This window comes from Cariama cristata, unplaced genomic scaffold (assembly GCF_000690535.1).
Source record: "Cariama cristata isolate BGI_N322 unplaced genomic scaffold, ASM69053v1 scaffold2194, whole genome shotgun sequence".
NCBI classification, from domain to species: domain Eukaryota; kingdom Metazoa; phylum Chordata; class Aves; order Cariamiformes; family Cariamidae; genus Cariama; species Cariama cristata.
The window spans coordinates 167,916-187,330 of record NW_009614509.1 but is presented as its reverse complement, the minus strand read 5'-3'; the positions used below and the strand labels follow the sequence as shown (position 1 = coordinate 187,330).

The window sequence follows — 19,415 nt, the reverse complement described above, 5'->3', positions numbered from 1 at the left end:
ATGCACATGCTGCTCCAAGAGCCACCCACATCCTTCTTGTATACAGGGTGTATTTGCATTGCAGCCTGTCCCAGTGCAAACATGGGAAGGGGGAAAAATTCAACCTCATCTTTAGTGTTAGTTGCCTTCTCCATCTCTAGAATTACTTGGAGATAATCTTGATCACTCATTCAATTAAGATTTATTGTATTACCTTTTCTAGAAATATGGGCCATGTAGATAAAACCATAGTTACGTTGTCACTTTTAAAATCTCTGCCCCAAATGTTTGGGTCAAGAAGAAGAAAAGAACTGTTTTGGTTTTAACATGCAAATCGGTTTGTCCCTTGAGTTCTGCGTTTTGTTCTGCTGTCCCAAAGTAGGGTAGCACTTGAGCATGAGCTTAATTTTAAGCATGTGCTGAAATCTTTGGGAACTGGAGGGGGTGGGGCGTGTGCTTAATGCTTTTTTTGAACAATGTTGCTTTTCAGAGTTGAGGACTTTGTAGGAAACGTGATCCTTTAAACTAGCTCCTGTTTATGTACATTTCAATTTTATAATACTGTAAGTTTTTCCCTTCTTTCTTTGATATCCTTGATGCTACATCATATAATGAAAACAATACTGGTCATGCCACTTGCAATTACTGAAGTAGGCAGTGAAATTATTTTTTTCTGAAGGAACTAGGGAAATCACGTAAATCACAGGTTTACAAATGGTTTCCCGGGAGAGGTCCTCAGTAGTTGGCTGCATAGAATGACAAAAGTTTTGTTTACCCATAAAAGGGTGGCCATCTCAGCAGGTCAGTGATGTTTTTCAAAGAAGTATTATTGATTTTAAACTAGCTGGTAATTTATTCCTTGAACTCTGGCTTACAAAAATAAAACAGGGTAAATATTGAATATAATAAAGGCCACGCTGCCATTCAGTATGTGCAATGCCCTCACCTTCCCTCTCCCACCAGCTTCTCTCCATTGTTGGCTTCTGCATTTCTCGTAGGGCATGAGCTGACCTCCACGATTATTTATGGCGCTGTTTAGATAAGTCCATTTTTCACAGGCAACACACATACACACACTCACGAGGGCTGTTATAATTTGAATTTATATTGCAAGTTCAGCTATCACTTCCTCTGTTCCCACCCTGCCTTTTGGAAAGATACCCAGTCACACGATGTGCTTGAAAAAAGGTTGCTGATTAAGGAAGGATGCAGGAAGGATATGGTTTTGCAGTGATTGCATAAGTGCTGTGTAGGACCCGAAAGCCTTGGGTTTATATGAGGACGAGTTTAGATGTGAATTTCTTCTGATCTTTACATAAGTCGTAACTCCTGAGCCGTTTGCCTGCTTTAGAGAACTGCGAAGCAACCCATCTTAATGTGATCCTCTATGTGTTAACATGGACAAATATAAATTTGTAATTGGCACCCTGCCTCTGTTCCATCAGAGATCTCAACCTTATTTCAGAGAAACTGTCCCCAAAGCTTCTGCTTGAAATTGTTGGATGCAATTATGTCTAAGCAAATGTACCTCCCATCAAAATCTTTTTGGAGTTTTGCTGTTTGCCTCAGATGGAGAGTACTTAGGTTAAGAGAGAGATCCTTCCAAAAAATGCTGTGTTCCCCCTCAGTGAAGTCCTGAGACCTGAAGACCCTAAAGCTTCATGTCACCCATTACTGTAATGAGAGTGTATTTATTGCTGTAAAATGAAGGAGCTGGGGCATGGAGATCTGTATTTTAAAGCTTTGTTTTGGTCATTCCACGTTCTTCCAACATCTAACATCTGTATTTATTTTTTGAACTCTCCTTAATGGATTATATGCATCTGCTCAGTTCCAAGAATAATGCTTGATTTCCTGAATTTATAGGTTGCAATAAAATCCATTCGTAAGGACAAAATTAAGGATGAGCAAGATATGGTTCACATCAGACGGGAGATTGAGATCATGTCATCCCTCAGCCACCCTCATATCATCACCATATATGAAGGTTAGTGAATGTGATTCTCCTCCTTGACTGCTCTGTTACGTTCTTGCAGACCTGATGTTCATGTTTCTTGAGATCATGCACCAAACAAACTCCTACTCCGACTCTTACTGTAACCAAAGAGACTGTTTTGAGCACTACCTTCCCTCTGAACCACCAGTGTTTCACAGATGCATTACTCTTTGCCTGGAGGAGCTTCTTTATGTGTGAGTTAAACGCTGTGTCCATGGCAGATGGGAAATCGTTGCATGTGTTGCCTCATCTCCTTGCTCCTGTTGGACAGTTCAGTTTAATTTCACCCTCACTCATGCACCAGCCTGATGTCCATTTATGTTCCCGGCCCCTAAACCAGTCCTTGTATGCTTTATTTTCCCTGGACTGCACAAGACCAGTCTTGTCTGCTCCAGGCCTTTGGTCCTCCCTTGCCTGCCAGTTAGTCTTGCTTGTTCTGTCATTGCTGCTTTTCCCCCTGAATCCCAGCATCCGCTTCCTATCCATCTCTGCACACTTTCCTGTCAGTCTGGTTGGTGGCTTATCATTCCTGTTTCCTTATCCTGTCTTTCCCCTCTAACTCCTTTCTTCCTGGGACACAGCTGGGAAGCCTGCTAATTCCTGCCTCTGGGAGCTGCTCCCTGGTCCTACAGCAAGGAGCAGGAAGCCAAGGGCATTCCTCCCCGATTTGCCGGTTTGTTTGTTTATATGTTTATAGAATGTCACTCTGTAGTAAAATCTCCTCCTCCTTCCTTCCTTCCTCAAGTAACATCCCAGCTAGAGTTCAGGCCAGGTACGTGCTAAAAGACACCAGCCAAGAGGGACTGTTGCTGCAAGGAGGGCGGCTGCATAGCAAACTCGGAGTGTGGGTTCCAGAGGTTCGGAGGGACCTGGGTTGGGCCGCCTTGTCCCTTTTCCCTGTGTGCAGAACAGGCAGCCCTTCATATTTACATACCCGTGAGGTAAATGCGCAAGGTGATGATATGTATATGGCAGCTCCGCTCTGAGAGTTGATACGACTGATTAAAACGAGCTGGCTTGGAGTACTGTTACAGTATCGCATATTGAGTTATTCAAAAGCATGTTCTTGTACTTGAAAAGAGATGAATATCTGTCTTTTTATTGAATAAACTCATAACAGGATCTGGGAACAGAAAAGGGGAGGGATGCTGTGTCAGCATGTGGGTTGCAAATGGAACAAAAGTTATTTCAAATGTGGACAGGAACTCAGAAAGAAGAAAGATTAAGCGTGCTGCAGTCCTTTGACCAATTGCCCTTCTCGTCCTTACTTGAAACAGTTTTTACTGAGTTAAGACATTTGTAAAAGTTAAAAAGATTACAGCATTTTTAAGAAACAGATAATAAAGTCCCACGGGAGCAAAACTTTCCGCTCTGGCCCCATGGAGGGAGGAGCAGTGCTTCTGCGGCAGAGCCAGTCAAGCTCCATGATGGAGGGCTCATCCTGTCTGCAGGAGGGCGAGCACCTATGGCAGGTGATGTTGTGGTCCTCTTGTGGTCCATCAGCCAGCAGCAGCACTTTGCATCAACAAATCTGGAGGCAGTTTTTTCTCTCATTTCTGGGAAGTTTTCCATTCTGTTACTGGTTTGTTTCCTTTTCTTTTTTCTAGAGAACAGAGCAACCTTTAATGGCTTCTTATGTTTAATTCCTGGCCTGAAGGGATGGGCAGTGGAAGTCAGCTTCTTGGTTGCACTGTAGTCCCTTGGAAGGAGTTACATAGAGCAGAGCTGTAGCAGCTATACAGCTCATCCAGGCCTTCAGCAGCCAATGTTGTAACTTAGATATTGTAGCACTGGGAAGACGTGTGGTTGCGCAGCTGATTCCAGAGGAGCAGTTACATACTGCTCAGAGATAAGGATGTGAGCTCAGGGATCCTTAAGTGTGTGCTTCATTTTAAGCTGAAGAGTACTTGTAGTGAAGTTAAGGGACTACATCTAGGACTGAAGCATTTGTATCCTCTTGAAGTTGGATTTTAAACACATGGCTGTTCCTCTTGAGTGATGCATAAAGAGTGATAATATTGCTATCCTCTGACACAAAATGTTGAAGTTATTCAATCCTGAGGGATGGGCTTAATCTCATCAAATTTAAGCCATCCAACATTTAGGCAGCTGGTGTACACTAGAAGTCTAGTTTCCCTCTCTAGTCAAGAGAGATCAGCATCTACACAGGCTGGTTTGCTCCCTCCTGAGAGATATTTTTTCAGATGGGTGGGATAAATGACATACTGGAGGCTCCTGTTGGCTATAGATGCAGTCTAGCTGACTAACTTAGATCAGATGCTTAACTTTTAAACTGAAGCCACCCCACAGATATTTTTCTGCTCTCTCACTAATTTTTACTGTAGGTTTTCAGACTGCCGCTGCACATCTGACGGCTCTTTCTGTAGATGCCAGGTTGCACAGATCTACCTAGCATGGACAATGCTGTATCTCCATGTAATATCATTGAAAACTCTTTGTATTACATTTACAAACATGTGTTTTCCTTAAGTAGGATCCTTGTTTAGGTATCCTTTTGACCTGCCTGCTTAAAAGCAATTAATCTCTGAATTTGTCAACTTGATGTAAACACAAGCTTATCTTTTTTTTTTGTTGTTGTTTTTGTTTTTGTTTTTTTTTTGTTGATACCAAGCAAATTCAGATGTGTGGAAACAAAGCTTTCTAGTTTAGATATATTTTTTGCAACCAAATCAAAAGGCACGTACCTTGCCCGTTACTGCGAGGGCAGATGTACTGTTGTGACTCCAAAGAAATTCCACCCTCTCAGCAGGGCTGTAATTGGCAATCTGTTGAGCGCAGCTGCGAGAGAAGTGCTCTTTCAAGTGACTTTAAACTCCTTGAAAGGGACTGGATAAATGAAGCTGGCTTTGCTAGCAGTGTTCTGATTTCAGCACATAAATTTTAATTTATAGAATAATGCCTCTGTCCATTCATCTGTCTGTCTCCCCCCCTCTGCCCCCTGCCCTTCCCCTGCCCTACTTCTTTTTTTCCTTGAAAACTCCAGGATTTGATAAAAAAGCCTTTGAGAGCCAACATATTTTTCCAGGGGTAGCCTGAGTGCAAAATCTGCCTCATCTGGCAATACTTTATAAAAGTTAAACCAGGGAAAGGGCATCAGGCCTGATTCTGCAAACATTTAAACGTGTGTTGGACCAATCATGAGAGTGAAGTTATGCTTGGTACATTCAGGAGCGAGCTCTTGAGTCTTTGCAGTCTGAAATACAGTGCCTATGTGAGTGTTTCTGTGCTGGAAGACTTGTCCTTGGTCAGCATAACCATACAGAAAAGTCCACCCATTTGCAAAATGCTCTTAAAAATGAACAGATTATTAGCTAACACATTTGTAGAAACAGTTTAACAAAGATATTCCCTGAAGAATGCATAAATATTAGGATCACGATTTGGTGCCCATGGAACACGATGGCATTAACATGAACGAGTAACTGAAGGAAAGCATGTGCTGAAGTGCTTTGCTGGATCGGGGCCAGGATGCTTAGAACAGTGCTGGACCCTTCACAGCAACAAGGCACAAAAATTGGATTTCCCATGTAAGAGGGACTTCTTACTTTTTTTTTTTTTAGGTTGCATTTTTGGTACTCTTAAGAAAAAGCATAGAGATTCTCCTTCATGTATCTACCAGTCCACAATGACTTGAGCTAGGTTGCATGCTTTGATTAATCAGGAAACTGGTTCAGCTCTTCTGTACTTTCAAATCCCAAAGACAAGGGAAGAAGATCCGACAGCATGTAATGGTGGTGGCATAGTATTTCATGACACTCATCTTACTTGCCAAATACACGTTCAATCTCACACTTTACGCTAGACTTCATGCAACAAAAAGCAAATACACACTTGGTGTTTCAGACACACATAGGCCTGTGTCCAGTGCAGGGCTCCTTGAGTTGTGTCAGTCAAGTCACTACGTCGTCAGCAAAAGCAGCCACATTGCCAAAAATCTCCCTGGGTGGCAGCTGGCGAGGTGTGCGGACGTGAGCCATTGCTGACAAACTGCATCCCCCCCCAGCAGCGCCAGCTCAGTCAAACGTCCCCTGCCATCGGCTGCGATGCGCAGCCCTGGATGAGGCAGGCAGTGGGGAACAGAGGCGGCAGCTCACACCATCGCTGGGTTTGTGCGTGGGCAGAACAGAGTTACGTGTCTCAGGCTGACAGTGCTGCGGAGGCAATCCCAGCCTCTGTCCCAGCCTCTGCTATTTCCTGGTTTTCAGATGTAATCAAAACACACTTTGGTGCCTAATGACTTCATCCCTTCTGCGTGCAAAACACCTGAAAAAGTCAAAAGTCCCTTAAAACATCACGTGGACAACTGGGCTTTAAACAAGAATGATGAAAGCTGGAAAGCTGGAATGATTTTTTTTTTATTTAGCCAAGAGAAAGTACTTCAGCAGTGACACTATTTAACCACCTTTCTAATTGATTTCCTCTAATTATGTAGGCTTTTGACCTTCGAGTGCTTTATTCCCATTGTTTTCAGTTGATAACATCCAAGAACATAAAGTAATATTTCGAGAGTCTGGCGACAGTAGTGAGACAAGTATAAACAAACTTAACTCTTTAGTTACCATACCCCACCTTTATGAATTTCCTGCCATTCAGGGTGACTGCCTGAACAACACTTTGTTGGATGTGTCATGAACTCAAATGTGTGAGATCACTGGCAGGTCCAATTCAGATGTCAAAATGACTGCAAGCAATGATGAAATTTATTTCTATCTTTCCATTTACACAGTCCTCCCACTGCAATGTAAATATTTGCTTGTCTGAAGTTCCTCAGCAGTTTGTAATCATAATTTAAAAAAACAAGGGGAATTAGCTCTTGTATTCTTTGCTGAAACAAAAGGCAATTAGTGTAACATGTTATTGTGGCCAAATCAGCAACTCTCATTTTTCCTTCCTTTTTAAAGAGTAGACCATCAAAATCTGCATATCCTCAGTCTCATTCTCTGAGAAACAGCCTTGGCAAGGATAATGGTTCTCATTCTGATTCAGTCTCCTCACTGGGGAGTAAATTCTAGCATGCTGTCTGATTTAAAATGATTATTGCAGGATCTTAACTACATTCCTTTAATTTAAGATGAGCTACAATTCAGCTGAATAAGACCATAATTCAGGAAATCAACTTAACACAGGCTTAGCTTTAAAACACATACTTTATATCTCACTATCTTCAATTATTATAATTAAGCATATGCATAATTTTATGCATATGCATACAAGTGGTTTTCTACATTAGACCTTGCATATTTTCATGTCTGCTGTATGCTCTATTAAAAAACCAGTCATAAAATAATAATAAAAAACAAAATAAAAAATACGCCAAGGGGCTGTAAAGCTTTCAAAGGAGTCAAGAACACAGAAGACACATCGGGCTTGAATTTCTAAGGTAAAAAACACTTTTCAGTACTCGCATGTCTTTTTGAAGAATAAATTGAGCCTTACTACACAAGTGAGGTAATTGGGTCATACATGACTTTTCTGAATGAAAAGGTTATTCTAGTCTGCATCTCCAAAATTAAAAACAAACCCGCGTGTTCTTTTGATTTGGCTGACCTTTAATAAAAGAGCATTTTGTAGCAGTGGAAAGGTACTTCTGTCTGCGGCTGTTAGGAGAGTAATAAAAATACCGCTGAATGGAAAGACACCAGATGGAAGGAATGTCAACATACTGGAACTAATTTAGGAGATTGCTCTGATAGAGAGCGAAGGCATGAGGAGAATTCAAATGGTTCCAGTGCAAAGAGATTGGCTGCCCCTCTTAAACTAACAAACTAAAATCCTTACCCCAGGGTTACATGTAAACCAAATGGAATCAGCCCACAAGGAGGTAGTCCATTAAGGGGGGGGGGCGGGGAAATCCACCCTCCTTAGCACTTGCTCTGACTTTAGCATCCTGTAAGCTTGGAGAAAGGGCAAAAGCCTTCTGCTTTGTTTTGCTTTTTGAATTTGATAGTAAATAAGTCCAAAGCAAACTGTCCTAACGGAGAGATCTACAATGTACTATTAAATCTTTCTAACTGATGTTTGCAAAACCATGCCCATGTGGGCTTTCAGAGCTTTTAGGGTGAAGTCCATCTTAGCATTCAAGAGGGATAGTGAGTATATTCATCCGGGATAAAACTTGTCCAGTGGAGTTTCAGTGGAGGTGACTTCAGTGTAGCTAAAGGGAAGAATTTCACAGTAGGGTTGAAAAGAAAAGAAGAGTGCTGATCAGCGAGAGGTCCCTACGCAACCAGTGCTATTTGGAAAATGGAAAGCTGTAGATAGAAGCTAAGTTCATCATTTCACGGCCTCTAAATATACATAAGTGGAGAGATTATATCCAAGAATTATTGCTATAGTAGAACAGCCTGTGAAAGAGACAGATTGCTGTTGTTACAAAATGTACTTTGTCTCAGATATGTCTTTGGTAGTGAGAAGTGAAGTTCTTTCCCAGTTTCACATTTATATTCTTCAATGAGCTCTGAAGCCAGCAGATTTGGTTTCAATTATCAGCCTAGAAGTACAGAACTTTCTTTCTGTAATTTTTTTTTAATTTAAATAAACAAACAAACATGTTAGAGTTAGAGGAGGAGTTTAAAGAAAAGCTGTAAGAAATCTTGGACCACTGCATCTTAAGCACCCTTTCCTGCTTGGGTCGAGTGCTGCTCTTCGCCTCCACTAAGGTTCTTGGGGTGAACAAACCAAGCCCAAACAAGCTTCTAACCCACTGGAAAATGCTGCTTCTCCATGTTGCCACAACCCAATCTTAGTACATTATCACAGTACTTTTGCTCATCTCCTGGGGATACAATCACGTTGTTCCTCGCACCTTGTGGTACATCCGTTTCCTACTCCCTGGTTCCTGATGTGCTCTCGCAGCATTGCCCCTCCCGCCTCCCCTGTGGGCAGGTGGAAGCGTAGCCATTGCAGAAGTCAATCCTTCATCCTGCAGGCTCTGTCTGCAAAGGAGTACCATCGTTTTGCAACCACTATCTTGCACCGCTTGACCACTATGGCTGAGGCAGTGCAGCAGCCCTCCCACCACACTGAGGTCTTGCTGCAGCTCTCTCAGCGTATCTCAGCTTGCAGAGTGGTGGGAATAAACACAGTGGCTCAGAAATAGGTGACACACAGCTTGTAGCAAGCATTTCTCCTGCTGCTCTCTCCTCTAATACGTTGAGCTCATCCCTCGTATCTAAGCAACCCCCATGTCTTGATTTGTGATTGACAGCCCATCTCTCCTGCTACCGCATCTGGGTGTTGATACTGACAGTTCTCCACTTATCTTATTTGGCCAGCTGTTTGCAGAGTATCGATGGTTTGAAAGAAGCCAGAGCAGCCCCACCTTTCTTCTCCATAACCTCCCTCCTTCCCTTGGCCTTGGTTAAGGTTGAGGAGTAGCCTTGTACAACACAACCTTCCCATCAGCAGTGAGCTGCGGGATGTTCCTGGGGCGCAGCATCCTGCCGAAACCGTGCTTCTCCATCGGCAGTAGCTGCAGCCAGGGTTCAGGCACGCTTCTAGACAGGGGTGAGTTTTGGAATGAATATACAGTAGGATGGCAGGTAATAAATCATCCACAGCAAAAACAAAGAATGAACCAAGCAGTCCCAGAAGCTATATGGAGGCAATCCGTCCATCATCAGCCCGCAGGTTATAGCCCAGGTGTTAACAGGGCAGTATATTTATTACCTCATTATTATTTGCAGTAAGTCAATCCAGCCTTTAATTAATGCCCTGCTCTCTTCCTCCAGCCATTGGCCACAATGGTTTCTTGGAGCACATGTTTATAAAACTACATACTGTGCTCAGAAAGGAAATTTAGGAGTATCTGTATGAAGCCTGCCTGGCATCCTAACTACTGCTGTGAAAATTCATGGGGTACATGGCTGATGGTCTGAGACTTGCCAGAATACCACTTTGTCATGTGCCTGATAGTTTTGACCACTGAATTCCTCTTTAAGATTGTGTGTGTGCATAGACATAAATCCTACTGCCTTTCCACTCCCTCCTCCTTCAGTGGCAGCTCTCATTTAAGACATTTTTGTCTGCTGTTCAGTTCCCTCCCTGCAGGAAAGTAACTGTGTACCCTCTCATGAAATTCAGCTGATACGATGGAGGTGCTCTGAACTGAAATGATGCAGCTGTAAAAAAATACCTCCCACCTCCCTGGAAAAAAAAAGGATTCTTCTGCTCCTTGGTGAAGAGAGAAATTACTGTTTAATTCTATAATCATTCAGCTATGATGAAGCTGACGAGGCCTCTGTAACATCTGAGTCCAAGGGTAGTGTCCTTCTCGCAGTGCTCCCTCATGAAGGAAAGGAACGTGCCAGTTTGTCCTGAGTGTGCTGGTACACTGAAACCCAAATACGAGTTACTGGGATGCTTCTATTCTCATTGATTGTAGTGTGGTTTTGTGACAAAAATTCAAAATTTGGAACAGTGATTTATGCTTTCCTAAATTCAATTTTAAGGTATTATATCAGTTTCCTAGAGGGCATAAGAGAAAATTTAAAATGGAAAGTACATTTAAATGCACCAAGTGCTTCCCAAATCCAAATCAAGTGCTTCCCACTTCATTTCTGTTTAAATGCAGGAAAATACATCTGGATAAGGACTTAATATGGCAAATTTTAGTCCAAAAAAATTAGATTTTGGAATTTAAAACTTAAGAGCATCAAGGATGATTTGAGAAAGCTCTCATGACTGAGTGATGAAGGCAAAACTTTAATAAAAACACAGGCTGGAAGAATGCTGCATCGTAGCAGGGCTGTTATTGCTGTTACTGTCATCGTCAGCACTGAGCACCTGGTAGGGCATCAGTGGTTGGGGGAGCGAGGTGGTAAGAGCTGAGGGCCCTTTTGCCCCCATCTGTGCCCCTCTGGTAGGCAAATGTCCCCCTGAGCTCAGGGTGGTCCTTGGCTGGTGTTGCTTGGGGTGTGCGCCCCCGTGAGAGTCCACTGAGATCAATGGTGGCATGTGGTGACTTCATGTATATATGCATGATATAATAACCCCTAGCTCATTGAATCAGCTGGGGTTTTTGGGGAGTGGAGGACTGGTTTAGTTTTGGTTTTGTTTTGGTTTTTTTTAAATCAAATCTCTTAATAAGAGCATTTTTAGTCATTTGTCTTAGCTTACTGAAACTATTTCTTTTTGCCTTCCTAAACAACCCTGTATCCCAAGCTTAGAGAAATGAATGTGTGCACTGCTGCTTTATTGGTAACACATCACAGCACTTCCCTATATGACACAGAGCATGTTAAGTTTTTCCCAGACAATATCAGTCTGTCATTCTTGGAGAGGATACTATAAGTCTAATCCGTCCAGAGGCAGCTCTTCCAGTTTCCGAAGTTTATTGCTAATGAGGATGCACATAGGATGTAATCACTGGCAGGAGCCTCTGCTTCGGTGTACAGCGAGGCCAGCAGACAAGTAAGCGGCCAATTTTATCTGGCTGTTCTCTCTCCCTTTTATCAGGGCTGTTTGGCTGGGGTTCAGGGGTGTTAGGGGGAACTGCAGATGCTTTCGGTTGTAGAGTTGAGTGACAAGGTGTGAGAAGACATGAGACAAAGCCTAAGAGTAGCAAATATGTGTGTGTTGAGAGAGGCAGCTCTGCATTTCACTGCAAAAGCTGAAGTTTTTTGTTTTTTGTTTTTTGTTTTTTTTAAACACTAAGAACTACTGGCTGAGCTTTGCTAAAGAGATACAGGAAGGCATCATTCCAGTAGGGCTGGTCAGAACTAGCATCCGTTTGTAATAACCCCTGTAACCTTATTAATTTGCAGATGCTTTGCTGCCAGCATGACCTAACCTCAGCAGGTTGCTGCCACAGATAAAAAGAAAAGGAAAATCACCATGTTTTAATGTGAGTGGTGGTTATTTATGGCAGGTGCAGGAAGTTTCCAGTGGGTTGCAGTGGATCTTCAGTGTCAGGAGGGAAAAACTATTTAGCAGCCATGGCATTATGGCAATTCAAGACTACTCACAGCCTGCTTTACTAGATTAAATGTTTAGTTATCTGCAACTCCCAGTGAAGTCTTTGACAGCACGAGGCACAGAGTACCTTTAACCCCAAAGAACAGTCAAGCTGTGAAGTGTATTAGATGAATGTTCCTTGCACTGCTTACGTGGGAGTTGCACGTTGCTGCCGGCTCTGCAGAAGTGGCAAGGGATGTATCTACAGCATGCAATGGCACATGCGGTGGAAGCGGGAGATAAGTAAGCTTGAGGATGAGTCCGGCTATGAGATGGGGTGCAGAGCCATACTGACAAGAGCTGTACTGCTCCGGAGACATTGCAGCCACTGCTGGTGCCAGTGTCCGTGCCCACCCATGCTGTTGCACAGAGTTGGGCTGGGAGGAGCCCCCTGCATCAATTAACTTGTTGGTTTTTGATGGTAGGTGAAAACCAACCAACAGTCATTATAAGCCAAATAGCAATCCTATATCAACCAGTCATTGAAGACAGACTTTATTATACCTTCTATTAACCCTTTCCAAATGATGTGAGAGCTCTTGTTTCCTTCTGGCCTCTGGCCTCAAGAGGACTACTGGTAAGAGGCAGTCCCTGTTGGAGCAGAGGTTAGTATTCAGGTGTCGCTGGCACAAGTGTCCACCTCACCTCATTAGGATCAAGTTGACTTTGCCACCCTATGACCCCATATTATAGAGGAAAAGAGCTTCTTTCATGTAGCCATTTGAAAGTGAAGATAGCTTCAACTTCCTTCTCTTAGTCTGAAATGTTGTAATCTTTCTCTGAAAAAAAATTAGCTTTGGAACTTGCTTTTGCAGTGGGGTTGGTAGTACATCTCTCCAGGCTGCAGTGATCATATAGGATGTGTTCAGTCATTCTGAGTCATCTTCACTCTGTAAAGTGTCAGTTTTCAAACATGTTGGATCAACTGTGGTGTTTTTCTTTTAAAAAAATTAGCTTTGGAACTTGCTTTTGCAGTGGGGTTGGTAGTACATCTCTCCAGGCTGCAGTGATGATATAGGATGTGTTCAGTCATTCTGAGTCGTCTTCACTCTTTAAAGTGTCAGTTTTCAAACGTGTTGAATCAACTGTGGTGTTTTTCTTTTCTTTTCTTTTATCCTGTGCAGTGTTTGAAAATAAAGATAAAATTGTGATCATCATGGAGTATGCAAGTAAAGGAGAGTTGTATGATTATATCAGTGAGAGGCGGCGATTAAGCGAACGAGAGACAAGACACTTCTTTCGACAAATAGTCTCTGCTGTACATTACTGCCACAAGGTGAGCAAATGATTTAATATTAAAAAATGCTATTTGAAGGCTGATTAGTGACATATATTTTAAAGCATATCTGAGGCAACAGCATTCATTATTAAATATCACAGCACGTGATTTTATCAGTACAACAGGAGATCTTCATTAAAAGAGCTACAGTAGTTCACTGCCTGTTTTTAAAGACTAAGGATGTTTTCCTGTGTAATGGCAGATACGAACCACTCCCTTACATTAGCCCTACATTGTATTTTGCCTTGGAAATAATTCTCCTGACATTAAAAAAATAAACCCCACAACATTAACTAGAAAAGTCATCCCATAGAACTTAATACATTCAAACAAATGATAGTTTGCAATTTGAATACGTATGTGAACAACTTTAGAATAGGAGGTAAAATACATGAAAGAAAAAAGCCAAGAGAAAGGTATGAGTGTTCATGTATGAGCTTTAGTACATACTCCTTCTGGATAGGCAAAAGTAACTTTTCCAGATGTAGTGGGAGCACTAGAAAGATACCCTTTGTTAATGACTTTATTCATCATGGTACCCACTAGAATGACAATTTAAGCAATTAAACCCAAGGTAGCTGACTGACTGTCATTATGGACCTTTTATCCCTGCTTATAAATCAACTGCATAGAGCCAAAACTTGCATGAGGCTAACGGCAATAAGCAGCTAACACAATTTTTTATTTGAATTCTTAAACACTTTAATCTCCACTTGAATTCTGATAAACAAGGGAGGTTTTCAAGGTTCTCACATCTCAGCACTGAAAAGCTGCAGTGCCCTTCCCTGTGCAGTTAATTTTTCACAAATTTCTTTAAAGAAGGCTCTGACCTAAACCTAGCTTGTTTGCTTCCATCCCTAACATTTACAGTCCTTTAGGATTATAACTCTCGCGATCCACATGGCTGCACATTGGAGGAATGAGGGCTTTTGTAAGGACTAACGTCATTGACAGATATTGTTTTCTGGTGCCTGGGAAGAATATATTGCTTTCACGCAGTGGGGGCAGGATCCAGGCTGGAATTAAGTTCTGAAAAGACACCCCCCAGCCTTCCACCCCCCACCCCCCCCTGCTGTTTTAGAGGCTTTGTGGGAGGACAGATTCCAGTCATTCTTCCCTTAACCACACACCAAGTGACTAATACATCGCCTGTCACTAGTCACTGGGCCGTGAGTGTTATGACAGTGAAATCAGCCCTGAAATGTAGATGCAAAGACCACCCTGCCAGCTCACCTTTAGTTTTCCCAATATTTTCTCATGTTCTCCCCGTTTTTTTCTTCCTTGTTTCAGAACGGTGTTGTCCACAGGGACCTAAAATTGGAAAACATCCTTCTTGATGACAATTTTAATATTAAGGTAGGATTCTTTTTCATAGCTTCTCAGATGGGCTTGCATGTTTTGTAACATTTTTATTCAAGGTATTAGAAGAGCCAGTGTTATGGCAACAGCTACTAAGCAACAGCATCTGGCAAGAGGCTCAGGAGTTTGGAGGCTGGGGAAGGAGCAGCACTGGTGACCAGTCATACACGATAAATGAAGCTTTGCATAATTTGGGGGAGAAGGTCCTGACCTGCCACCCAAGGACCACGATTCCCAAAGCAGTATCTATTTACTGGTAGGAAACAGCAGAGCATTTCATGCAGTCGAGTTTATTGTACGAATGATATTATTGCTGGCTGCTGCTGGGGCTAGGAAAAAACTCTCCTGGTCTACAGGGTTCAAGTGCCTCCTACAGAACACTCTGAATGTCCTTTTGATCATGGATGGAAAATAAGCAAATAGAGTTTCAAAATAAACCTAGTAAAGCACATGTGCTTCATTAGGAAATGGCCTTGGAACTCCAGACACAAACGTATACTTTGGATAGTGATGTCATTTCCATGTCATTTCTCCCCAGTGAAAGCATGAGAATGACCTTTTTTCCCTTCTTCTTTTTTTCCTAATAGCTGTAGCACAAAGATAAATAATGCAGATAGAAATGTAGTTCCCAGGTGGCTGAACCTGTTTTGCTTTCAACTTTGTTCCTCCCTGAGTAGCTGGATGTGAGGGTGGCTGGGTGCGCTCGTCTATGGGCGAACAAACGGGGAGGGATGCCAAAGGGTTTCTGCTGATGCTTGGGCATCCTTGCTTAATTAACAAAGTAATCAAGGAGCTCTCTCTGTAGCCAAATATCTAAATAGCCTGGATCTTCATTTTATCTCCACTGAAAGCCACAGGGCTGCATACACTGCCTTCTGTGCTTCACAGTGGAGAGATTGTCTTCATTTTAAGCTGATGTGCAATGGAAATGGAAAGTAACATATGGTAGCTGCCATCTGTGTAACGCTGATGACAGAAGCTAACTTGGAATAACTAGTGGATTAAAGGCACATAAGTACGTGGTTTCTAAAAATAGTCTTTTACAGAAGGCCCATCCAATGTAATACTTGGACCTTTTGCTGTTAACATCCAGTGTTAGAGCGAACCTCCCCACTCCTGCTCCTACAAGGACACTGGCTGCAGCAGCCCGAGCTGTTCTCAGCAGTGCTGAAACCAAAACGTAGCCTTTCTAGGACATTGTATATGAAACCGGCTTCCGCAGGCAGGATGACCTTTCTTTCCGCATTACATGCCGAACTATCTTCCCAGCTAATCAGAGAATTCTTGAGAGAAAAGAGGAATTTGGGGAATTTGCTAGCTGCAGTGGCCTGGATCTCTGCACTGTGGTCCTCATATGCAAAACCAATCACTTCCCCAAGCCTCCGGGGAGCTGGGCTTTGTCAGAAGGCTCCGCTCCCTCCCTTCTCTTCTTTTGGGAGTCTGATCGTCCTGCAGGGAGAGCGGGAGGATGGGGCAGGGACAGGTAGCTTTGTGTTCACATCCAGACCATGGACCTGACCCACAGGCTTCAGAGCCACAGATGTATTTCAGCTGCCATAGCGAGTGGCACTGCTGTGGAAGAAATTCCAGTAGCCGTAACTCCCCACATCCCTTCCAGTCATTTGGACGTCTTTTTCTTGAAGGTTTCCCCTTCCTGAACTGCATGGTGTTTAAGCTGCCATGTAGGTATTTTGCATCTTTCCAGCCTTTCCTCTGTTGCTTCTCTGCAAACCATAAGGCAAGCCTCTGAGCGGGCAAGGCTGCCTTGCTGTGGGTAGGTGGCTGCAAGCTCCATTACTGTCCTCTAATTCTGCAAAGAGTCTCTTGAAGCAAAAAAATAGTCCAAACTTGGGAAGCAGTCTGTATTTCATACATCTTACTATCAATAGTGTTTGAATTTGGATTACTTCAAGAGATGACTTTTATCAAATCGATTCTGTGATTCTGTTTTCCTCTTTCTCCCTGCTCTCTTTTTTTTACACCTCGTGACTAAGATCAGCTTGGCATATTTGATGTTAAGCACACTGCTACTATTTCCCTGATGCTGAAGCTTTGAATATGTTACTGTGGTTTCTATGTTACTTGCACAGAATTTTACTTCCCATTTTTTCTTTGTTTCACTAAACAGTAATCGTTGGCAAGGAAACACATATGGAGCTGTAAATTATTTATTACGAGTAAATTTATCAGGTCTTCATTCTGAGAGTATTTATATATGGTTTATTCAGGAAGAAAAAAGAAATATGTAATTTGGGGTTTGGTATTGATGGTTTCAAATACTCAGTGGAAAGCATTTTCTAGAAATGGAGTGACAGTCTTATCTGTACTTTCCCAGTATTTATATTTCATTCAGTGGATTACAAAGCACTTACAAAATTGGCCGTTTGATTTTAAGAATGAGAAAAAGAAAGGAATCTCTTTGTTCTTGGATGCAATGTGCAATTAAATACGTGTTTCTGAAGAAGCCAGTGATCTATACATTATGATATACACAAACATGTCATAGTTACGTGAAAAAAAAAATAAGATGTTGTAAAAATAGATCCATGTATAGCAACTTAAGCAATACTTTTAGAACAGGAAATAAAGAGGACAAGTAATCCATTAGAAATTATTATCCGACCTAAAAGGGCCCCAAGCCATTTTACATGATACTACACTAACTTGGAAACCATTCTTAAATGTTAGCTAATTAAATGAATGTCATGAAGCAGTGTATGGAGACACAATCAGCTTTTTTTTAAGAGTTACAGTAGTGATTAAAAGTCTCTGGAAATCGAGTCATATGTTGGAGTAGAGCAACTAGGAAACACCAGTGTCTGGAAGCTGACAAAAAATTACACATTTTGAAGAGTCTGCAGGTCCACAGGCCAGAGGTGGAGTGTGATGAGGGGAAGAAAGTGACCTGATCTGTGGTGTATAATTTATGTTTTTCAGTGACTTGGTGTATGTGGTAATATTTCCTGCAAGCTATTACTTAAAACCCCTACATGTAGCAAACATAAGTTAATAAAATGAGTTTTAAACACTTGTGAGACTGAACATGCATGCAGATCTATGGAGTGCAAGGAGTTCATCCAGTGAATTAATCAAACCGTACCTTGCCTTGCTGCCCAGATACACACCCAACTATCTAGCGGAAACCCCAAGTGTGAATGTTTCTCCTGGGACCTAGCCTGTCTGTGGGGGTCAATAGAGGGGCACAATCCTTGAGCTAAACCTTACTGAGACACTGCAGCCTCCCAGGGCAGAAGAGCATTATTTGCTTTTTTACCTTGTTCATGGTGCCATGTTCTTTAAAGAAATAATGTGGCAATGATATTAGGGTTTCTGCAGCATGTACAAGCCTCTTCTTCCTCACATTCATGTGCCAGCTGTTAACAGCACAGTTCACCTTAAAATTTACTCCATTTTCCTTTCAGCTGCCTGCACTTGGTGACTTCCACCAAGGTAACTCAGAGCTGCCCCTCCGCTTGCCCCAGGTTCCTGGGGGTGGGTACAGCTGCTGAACACGTACAGCTGCGTACCCCCCCCTCGCCGTGCACAGTACCAGAGCAGCCTCTTGCTGGCGTTTTCATCCCATTGAGAGGATATCATCATTCATAATCCTAACACAGCTAGAGGTGGGCAGGGTCAGACAGACAGCAGAGCTAAGGCAGCCCCAAAGCACCGAAGGAGCTGACCTGAGTCAGTGAGTTAGAAAGCCCTTTGTGGGAAGAGATTCGCGACAGCTGTAGGCATCTGCCTTTGGTGGTCTTCAAAAAAGCCTTCTGGTGGTGCCGCCTTCTCTTCATTAGTTTTTAAAGGACTGAGGATGCTAGTTTTTGGTGCATTGTAGGTATGAATTTACTAGAAGAAATAGCAGCAGGGCGAGGATGTAGCTGCCTCCTTTTGCCTGTACCTCCTGCAGTTTGGCCTGACGAGGACCACATGGCCCCAAGCACTGCAGCTCTCCCCTGTGCCTAAATCCCCAAAACTGCATGCAGGGAGGTGAAGAGAAACTGCTGCCTGGTGCGGCAGCCAGGGAATTAGTGCCTCTTGCTGGTCTGTCCAAATACCATGTCCCTCCCCTGCCACAGCCTACCCCCAGGGACACCTCTGTCATGCAGCCTGGCACGATGGAGGGAGCCTCCTTGTTCACAGCAGGGCTGTGGCAGCTCCTGGGCTGGGATTTGCACCTAGAAGAGATGTATGACAGAGGTTGACGTAAACTGTGTGATCAACTCCAAAGTGATAGAAGGAGAGAAAAATGCAAGTATAATAGTAACATAATCCTACTAACTGCACTTTCTCTTGGGCTGGTAAGGGGACTCCAATCAGACTAACCACTAAAAACCCATGAGGGTTTCATATATACAGAGTAAGTATATGTAATTGGGATTTACCTTGCTGGAAGTCTCACTGACTGCACATACATTTCATTTGCTTTAGGAGACCTAATTACTTCTGCATCTACAGTACAAAGAGACAGATTCTTAAGTGGGATAAAACTGACAATTTCCATGAGTGTGAACTTCATGGAATTTATAGTCCACACTTAAACAATAAATTACATCTAGTTTATCATAGCTAACAGTAAATATGAAACATACACCTCCTGAAGCGAGGGGAATAAAAGTCCACTTCCCTGCTCCTCCCAATTTAGGAAGTTTTTTTGACTTGATGCCTTAGTTCCATTTAAGTGCCAAGAACATGAAGTAATGTTGGCTTCTATTAATCTTGTTTTGGGGGGCATGACAGTTTTAATGGGAAAAGCTGATAAACATCAGTCTGTGAGTATGGGAGTGGACTGTAGCATAAATACTCTTTTCCTGAATGGTCGAAATG

General features: G+C 42.6%; 1 protein-coding gene across 1 annotated transcript in view; it reads left to right on the top strand.

Annotated features, from left to right (window-relative positions):
* Positions 1-1,850: 1,850 nt before the first annotated feature.
* The window catches only part of NUAK1 (NUAK family, SNF1-like kinase, 1), a 22,273-nt gene continuing 4,708 nt past the window's right edge, over positions 1,851-19,415 (top strand). The window contains exons 1-3 of the mRNA XM_009699431.1: positions 1,851-1,966; positions 13,075-13,226; positions 14,520-14,585. Coding sequence (XP_009697733.1) covers positions 1,894-1,966; positions 13,075-13,226; positions 14,520-14,585 — 291 coding nt within the window. The 5' untranslated portion in view covers positions 1,851-1,893. The remainder of the gene's footprint in view (positions 1,967-13,074; positions 13,227-14,519; positions 14,586-19,415) is intronic.